Source organism: Drosophila subpulchrella, chromosome 3R (assembly GCF_014743375.2).
Source record: "Drosophila subpulchrella strain 33 F10 #4 breed RU33 chromosome 3R, RU_Dsub_v1.1 Primary Assembly, whole genome shotgun sequence".
Taxonomy (NCBI): Eukaryota; Metazoa; Arthropoda; class Insecta; order Diptera; family Drosophilidae; genus Drosophila; species Drosophila subpulchrella.
Window position 1 is genome coordinate 13,578,568 of NC_050609.1, and position 8,846 is coordinate 13,587,413.

At 37.8% G+C, this 8,846-nt stretch overlaps 1 protein-coding gene across 2 annotated transcripts; it reads right to left on the reverse strand.

Annotated features, from left to right (window-relative positions):
- Nucleotides 1-5,799: 5,799 nt before the first annotated feature.
- On the reverse strand, nt 5,800-8,563 carry LOC119553292 (sodium-coupled monocarboxylate transporter 1). 2 transcript variants are annotated; one of them, XM_037863611.1, is made up of 10 exons: nt 8,392-8,563; nt 8,014-8,114; nt 7,822-7,956; nt 7,602-7,761; nt 7,482-7,547; nt 7,373-7,424; nt 7,247-7,314; nt 6,780-7,193; nt 6,024-6,715; nt 5,800-5,957 (listed from the first exon to the last, which is right to left on the reverse strand). In XM_037863611.1, exons 2-10 carry the CDS (start codon nt 8,100-8,102, stop codon nt 5,846-5,848), a joined length of 1,788 nt encoding a protein of 595 aa, XP_037719539.1. In that variant the 5' UTR covers nt 8,103-8,114; nt 8,392-8,563; the 3' UTR covers nt 5,800-5,845. The 2 variants fall into 2 exon arrangements, with proteins under 2 accessions (XP_037719539.1, XP_037719546.1); XM_037863618.1 differs by lacking the exon at nt 8,392-8,563 and having other exon boundaries at nt 7,822-7,946; nt 8,014-8,032.
- Between the last annotated feature and the right edge of the window lie 283 nt (nt 8,564-8,846).

Genomic DNA, 8,846 nt, shown 5'->3' on the forward strand with positions numbered 1-8,846 from the left:
GTTATTACCTTTATTTTTATATAACCATTTTTTTGCATTGTGTAAGTCCCTTGCGTTTGCATTTTCATTTGGCTCTTCACACCCGACGTATACTTGATATTAAGAGCCATAACAATTTAAGTTGATTTACGCTGAAGAGCAAAAAATCAAGTTAATTGTGTTTGGGGCCCAGTGACCTTCTAATTGCTGAGTAGCCAACTCTAATTGAAATGTGCACGCATAATTAATTTCGCCCAGCGAGCAATTTAATTGTGATGCCGCAGAATCCGCAGAATCAATTTGAATGCCAGTGTCAGAGTTGCTAAAGATATCATTTCATCGTGGCTGCGGGGATGGTGAAGCCGGGGTTTATTATTGTTGGCACAGCGGCTATTCAAGCAGCTCGTTACCAAAGGCAAAAACAACCTCGACGGTCAGCGGTCGCCGAGGGAAAATCAGTGGAAAAGGGGGAAAATCAGCTGGGGGAAATCAGCTTAAGTCATTTCGACAGCGAGTTGTGTAATCCGTCGCCTCGGCTGCCAAGGAATCTGATCTGATTTGCATGTGTTTTTGTCCCAAAATGCTGACAGATTAACAGTTGAGGTCGAAATGGTAGTACCAGTAATACCAAATAAATTAAGTATATAAGGCTAAAATACCTGTTTTAAATACCCGCCTCCACATAAAGTGTGTGAAATGTTTAATATTTTTTAAAGCTGCTTTTCTTTAAAAAAATGTTTTTAGTATTTGCATAAATTCACCTTATGTCTTTAAGTTCACAACTAACTGTAAATGCTTTGTTTTAATTTCATAACCTTTTTTCCTTCCCAAAATGTAGGTTAAGTCCACGCTAAAACGGAATATTCGAACATTTTTTGTTCAAATTAGTTTGTTGACTTTCCGTCCTTTTTGAATGAATTGCTTGAGCTTTTCTGTTTGTTTGTTCTTTTCTGATAAATGCAGTTCACTCATCCCATAGTGAAAGAGGAAGAGAGGGTCGCAAAGTATCTGAAAGATACACGCTTGGCAACCGAAAGTTACGCTCGAAACCAGTTGATTTGCTTTTTGAAATTCTCGCACGTTTGGCAACAGCCGCGACTCCTATAAATTCATCATTTTATTTAAAATTTCACATTCGCTGACAATTTCATGGCCTACGAAATGTGGGCCCGATTCTTTTGTTCTTTCACTCTCTCTTCATACACGGCGAGAAATGTGTTTTAAATGCGAGATTTGTATCTTGATTATTTTGATTGGATTATGGATTATTAAGATAAAAATACAGATATTGCTTATACAAAGCTGTTTAATATTTTTCGTAAGCTGCAGGTTCTTTATAAATCTTTTTTTTTCGAACGAAATTTTTTATCTTTATTTCTCTGCATACAAAATGATTCCTTTCTTTCTGGAATCTTATTTTTCCATAGCTTGTTAATGATCCCACTGTCACAGGGCATTGTTTTATGCGCTCGGTGGGCATAAAAATATTTGCACAGTTGCCTTTGCTCTTTATATGAGTTGTATGTAATATCTGGCTATCTCTTTCGCCGGCGTTCGCCCCCTCTCTTTTGCGCCAGGAGGAAACCTTGGCAGCACTGCCAGTTCATTCTGATGCCGCACCGTGTGATAAGTGGGTCAGTAAAACGCGCGCCGGTGAAAAAAAAAAACACGAGATATAATATAAAAAATAAGAAAAAAGGCTGAAACTGAAATAATAAAAAAGTGTCACACCTGCTTCTGGGGGCGTGACAGTGGGAGTGGGTGTGGGGTGGGTGCTTTACATAAATGTTATAAATATAATAAAAATGTTATTTATACGCTTTTGAAAAGAGAAAGTCCAGAACGGGGCGAGCACACATACGAGACGTTCATTCATTTACTTTCGCATTTGGTTTTTATTCCGCTTTGTTTTGTTTTTGATTTTATTTCGCCAGTTCAGTTCACCCCTTTTCTGGGCTCGCTTAATTTCGAGCAATTTATATGTGAGAATTTTTCGGGGGAGATGTTTGTACATGGGCAATAACACAACTTTTATGGCCAATTTATGGGAGGTTTTTTCGTGTCGGTTTTTCAAACGTGCGTTAAATTTGGCGAGTTGACATGCAGAGTTCTTTTTTTCGCGGGAAAGTTGGCCGTAGTTGGGTTTGTTACCAGATAGAGGTGTTTAGATATCCCCGGTTTACAGTTAGGTGCCGCAGATCTGTAAAATAGTTTATATCTGTTTTCTTTTCTCACGGCTAGTTCTTGGGATCAAGCTGCGAAGAAAACTATAAATAAACGGTTATACAAATAAATTAAAATAAGTATCGAATTTCGGTTCGGAATAGAAAAAGAAAATCAACAAGAGTGTGCGAAATTTAAAATACAATTTCTTTTAAAGCCTTATAAAGTTGTTCCGCGGTCAGTGAACTTAAAATGGGTGCGTTTATTTGTTCCAATCGCTGTGGAATGCAAACAATCTTTATTGAAACGAAAATACATACACATTTGCATAAAGAAAATGGCCAAATCTGTGAACTATTTTTATTAGAGGATTGTTAAGTCAAACAAAAGACAGTTATGCAAACACCAGTTGACAAATTTTTGCAAGCTTTTTATTTACTATTCATTGTTTGCCCCATAACATGGAATACGTCTTGTTCCATGCTCAGCTTCTGAGTTTCTAACTATCGCAAATATTTTGACCAAATAAAATAGTACATTTTGCTATTTTTCTAAACATTTTGAGAAGCCATAAAAATATTTGAGAGCCCAATAGGATTAGGAAATATTTTTAGACTAAAAGTAGACTATAAATACAAATATGTTAAAATTAAATTAAATTTATTGATGTTCTACTGTGATCCATCAGTTGAAGTCTGACTTCTTGTTTACCTAATAGTTAGCTCCCATCTTGTAATTGAGGCAGACACACCCAGCGTCGTTGACATCGCTTTCGGTTTCGTTTTCAATTCCGATTCCCAAGGTCGATCCCGACCTACATCCTGCTACAAATAACTCGATGTCGTCCAACTCCTGCGGATTGTGGATTGCGGAGTGCATGTGCATCGGTATCGCTATCGGTATAAATGAATGGGCAAAAAACTGTTGCACATTTAATGAAGGCGCCCCGCCGCTTCGCACTCCTTGACAGTCGTAATTTATGCTCATCTACAGACCGCACATAAGCGGCACATAAGCTGCGGACACTTGTCCAGGCGATTGACAACATGACATTTTGAATGCGAAACGCCACTAGTCGGCGGACAGGAGTTCCCGGACAAACGGACAACGGACAGCGGACAGGAGCAGCTCGCATTTCGCATGGGACAGGGGTAAAATATGACAGCGGGAGCAACAAAAAACTAGGGTCGATTAAAAAACAACCGCTACGTGAGCTGCATGCCAATTGGCATATCAAGATTTGCAATGTGCCGGGCCAAAGAGCTCACTGGTGATTTTTTTTCCAGACCTTAGAAGCGTGTTTGAGCCGCTGGCACGCGTTCCATCACCATATGCCGGCCTCAATTGAAGTGGCTAAAAAGGGGTGGAGATGGTGCACTGCAAGTTAGAAATGGTACAACATTATAATTTGTTATAAAAAAAAAACTAAATTAAACTTAAGCTATTTTATTATTAACTAAGATTTTATTGTAGAATAATCTTGAGAATAATTATTATCTTGATATGATACGAATAAAAGCTATCCTTAATTAAAAAAATAATGTTTACGAAGGAATAATTTAATATTAAAAAAAGAAATGTTTTAAGAAGTTCAACAAGAATATTTAAGAATTAAAATAATAATTTCTTTGTGTGCAACTGCTCTTCTAACAAACAGATTGACAAATTCCAGGGGAAAAGTGTTCCACCGTTTTGGCCAAGTACTCCGATCAATTCATTGAGTTAGGAAAATGAAGGTGTCAATTCGGTGGTGCAATGACGCGATGACGCGGACAGTCTGTCATTTAGCCAAGGGTCTCAATTAGCTTACAACCGAAATCACTTAAGTTCTCATTGCCTGTTGGGCATAAATTCTGGCTAAAATATGAGTGGATGCCAGAGCTTTTTCCTGTTGTTCTTCTTACGGCCTGTTCAGCATGCAAATCTCGTTCCCAAAGAAGTGGGCCAAAAACTAAGTTACAAATGTTTCTTTTTAGTCATGCCGCAAGCTCTTGTTTTGGGGTATATGAGTTGGTGGCAAGGAGGAAATATACAAGTTAATACAAAAGGTTTAAATTACAGACAAATATGATAGAAAAACAAAAAAAAACAAGGAAGAACGCTATAGTCAAGTACCTCGACTATCAGATACCCGTTACTCAGCTAAAGGGACCAAAGGAAAATGGAGATATGCAAGCAGCAAATGCGCCACCTACCGGCGGTAGACAGATTTAAGTGTTGTGGGCGTTAGAGTGGGCGTGGGAAAATTTTTTTTTAATCAACCGATAGGTATTGACGAGAACAATACATTTCAGTTAAAATTTTTTATCTACCACGAAAATTGTGGGCGCCACAGGCTTGGGCGGTTTGTGGGCGTTAGAGTGGGCGTGGCAAACTTTTTTTTAGACCAATCGATAGGTATTCAAGAGACCAATACATTTCAGTTAAAATTTTTTATTTAGCATAAAAATTGTGGGCGCCACAGAATTGGGCGGTTTGTGGGCGTTAGAGTGGGCGTGGCATATTCGCGTAACAAACTTGCGCTGCGCTCAAGCCTACCGAATCTAAATCTGAAATCCCGTTTCTCTGTCTTTCATATTTTCCGAGATATCCGCGTTCATATTTACGATTTTTTGAAGTTTGTGGGCGGTTTGTGGGCGTTAAAGTGGGCGTGGCAAACTTTTTTTTAGGTCAATCGGTAGGTATTGATTAGAAAAATACATTTCAGTTAAAATTTTTGTTCTAGCATCAAAACTGTAGGAGCCACAGTTTTGGGCGGTTTGTGGGCGTTAGAGTGGGCGTGGCACTCTTCTGAAACAAACTTGCGCTGCGCAGGAATCTCAGGAATCTGCATGCCTAATCCTAGTATTGTAGCTCTTATAGTTTCCGAGATCTCAGCGTTCATACGGACAGACGGACAGACGGACAGACGGACAGACGGACAGACGGACAGACGGACAGACGGACATGGCTAGATCGACTCGGCTAGTGATCCTGATCAAGAATATATATACTTTATGGGGTCGGAAACGCTTCCTTCTGCCTGTTACATACTTTCCGACGAATCTAGTATACCCTTTTACTCTACGAGTAACGGGTATAATTAAAGGGTTTAACTTGGATTATAATTAATTATTATATTTCTGATATGGAAAAGGGCATTACAAAGTCGCGATTCTTTCACGGCTCAGTCCCTTTTTGGCATTTATTCAAATTAGCCTTTAAAACAAGCAAAAGCAGAGCATTAAGTTCACACAGACACGCCGTTATATACAATTGTATTTTATATATTTAACTGGTAAGGTTTCACTGGCCGTCCAATGTGCAGATGCGGCCTAATTGAAATGCAGCGGGCGTCGGCGAAAAGGGGAACAGAACGCAAAAGATGCTTAAGTTATTATTGATACTATAAAAAACATCGTCATGGCGAAATGGTCAGTGAATAAGTTGCTTGTTTCATTGCCGTATCGGGTGTTAAAGTTTTCCGCTTATTAATATCAAAGAAAGCCATGCGGATTTTGTCTTATATTTAAAACCCTTAATATAATGTACACTTAACTTCGGTTGGTTATATTCTACTGAAATATATTCCGTAAGTTGTAAGTAAGTTTTCATTTTTACTTTCAATTTTATCATTTTGTATATACAATTTTACATTTAATTACATAACAAAAATATTTAAATTAGAAATAATTAAGTTAGTATTGGTATGATTTTTTAACTTTTAAGGGACTATCAATAAATCTGCTTCATATTCCTTAGGTACTTGATTCAGAAGGTTCTCTGCAGTGGTCGGATTATGGGTGCTACCTTCAAAGCATTCTTTCGGAAGGAATCTAAAATTAAAATTTTATAAAATACATTTATGTTTGATAGCTATGATACATGATAAGTATATGAACCTATGGATCACTGGCGATATCAGTTCCGCACGGAGCGTCTTAATATCAGTGGGTTTCGTCACGAGGGAGACCAATGTCCCCACCACCACGGCTGTAACAACCCCAATGGGATTTATCCAGAGGTATGAAAGCCGGTACAGTGGAAACACTTGATCCTGATCCACCCAGTGTTCTTCGGGGGTGGTCACATTTCCCAAACATCCCTCCACGGACACGGGAAGCATATGTGATTTGAGTTGTCCCGATGCTGCTGCAATCTGCGATCCAAAAGTTATCCAGCCTGCTAGTAGAATGCTCGATATCCCACCCACGGCTGAGCCAATCGTATTTGCCCAAGGAACCAGCATTCCCAGGGTAAATATTCCCAAAGCAGTGCCACTTGTGATCGACGTTATTGAATTGCAAACACTTAAAATTCCTCGCAAGTATTGTAGCAGAAATACGAGAAGAAATGTCAGAACTCCCTGAAATATAATGCTCGACTTGATTAGTAGGGTGGCTACCCTCTCGCTGGGCTGCCTCTTGAAGAATCCACGAACTATGTCTTCCAGAAACACCAGGGAAATCGTATTGAAACACGACGAAAGTGAACTTAGACCAGCTCCGAATATCCCGGCTATAAATAAGCCAGGCATTCCATAAATGTGACCCATACTTTGGACCACAAAAAGCGGCAGGAGTTGATCGTCATTCTGTAAGTAAATTTTAGTAAGTAAAATGTACTAAATATGATATATTAGAACCCCATTTACCCACCGTAATAAGCCCAGCACTCAGAGGATCACAATCCTTGTACTTGGAATAAATAAGCAATCCCGAAAAACAACAAACGGAGACAAAGATAGACACTCCAATGGTGTAAAGACAAGAGGCCTCTCGGGATTTCTTTAGCGAAGGTAGTGACAAATATCGCTGTACCATATGTTGACCAGCGGCACTATTAGAGGTAAAGAATGAGAAGCCCCCGATAATAACGCTCCAAACGGTGTGGCGAACATATGGTGACGGATTTGTGTTGTTTAATATTAATCGTCCGCCCTTTTCCACGTCGTCAAAAAGTGCTTCCAAGCCATTAGAGTAGTATATGGCTAAAACAGCTATTGCCACCATGGAAAAAAACATAACCAGCACTTGCCAGACATCCGTGTGGACCACAGCCTTGAGACCACCCTACCAATAGAGCAAAATATCAAAATGGATCCAATAATTAACATAAAACTTACCATAAAGGTATAGATAACGCAAGCCAATATAACTACCACTTCAATCAGATAAATGTTTAGGCCAGAAACTGGATGTAAAAAAAACTATTGTGAATATAACCAAGTTTTGACAAAAGGACTACTTACCCTGATTTAAAGATAATGCCGGAACAAATACAACGAATGGCAAATATGTTAGCTGCAATTTTTACAATAATTTATACATTTTTAGGATGTGCAACAACGTTTAACTTACCGTACTGAAAATATATATAACAGAAGCTATGCTCCTAACACTCGAGTTAAATCGCAACCCCAAGTACTATAATGGCAAATAAAAATACAACATGTATGCAGGTAAATATCTATCACCAACCTCGTAGGCTGAGCTGACTTGAATAGCCGAGTACACGGGTAAATAAATGTAGGACATGACAATTCCTTGGAGAATAATTCCTATGATAACAAGAAAATACTGAGTGCCATAATGGTAGATCTCAGAAGGTGTGCCTACAATGGTAACGCCTGAAACCAAGCTTTACAAATAAAGTTTAATATTATTTGAGTACCTAATGATCCAAATTAGCTTAGCTCACCTGCCTATAAGACTAATAGCTACTGGAACTGCTTTCATATTGCGGGACCCCAAAAGATATTCGTCTATCTTTTTATACCCACAATTTACCTTTGGCTGGGAAACTTTAACCTCATGCAGCTCCTTCTGGGGTTTCCTTTAAAAATATAAAAAACTGAGAGTAATGGTCTAGTTGATATTGAAACATACTCACCTTCCGAAATATAGACCTATTCCAGTGGACAATACCGTCACTCCCAGAAGTACGATGTAGTCAATCGTGCCGAATCTGTAGTTATCCATAATTTGGCGGGTCTATAAAATAATAAAATCTCTTTAAGTAATGGTATGCAATCAGTTTGTTGTTACTTTAAAACTTCTCTTACGAACTTAGTTCGAATGTGAATATTTGATTTGGTTATCACATGCTCCAACCAATGTCGCATATATATTTAAATATTTAAAATATCGAAAAAGCAAATGTCCAAATTTATGGACCTGTTCAGCAAATCATTGCTTAAAAGCACATGCTTAGTCAAAAAGTTATCTATAGAACTTAAATAAATAAACAAGCAAATACTTATGTACATACATTATATTGCAGTTTCCTTAGGTATTATAAATTTTGTATGTTATATGAACGTAAACAAAGAAACAAACTAGAAAAAGGAAATAGTACGCATGGAACACAAATATCAATCACACATATTAATGTTATTGTCATTAAAAATATATCACATGTAAGTTGGTGGTTCCAACTACCTTTTCACACTGATTTCGACTTCGAGAGAAGAAGGAAGGTAGAGTAGAATAAGAAGATTTTTTGATGCTCTCTTCATACTTATGCAAATCCACGGTTGCACAGTGGGCTTAAATGCGGGATATGTTAATAATTTAGTAATGATAATCATAACAAAACTATATATTTTTCTAAATAGTTTTTATTGTGATTTGAAAAAATATACTTGTTGACTTGTTATTTTAAATTGATTTTAATTTTTATCAGCTACACATTGATTATATTAATATTAAAGTTTAATTATTTTT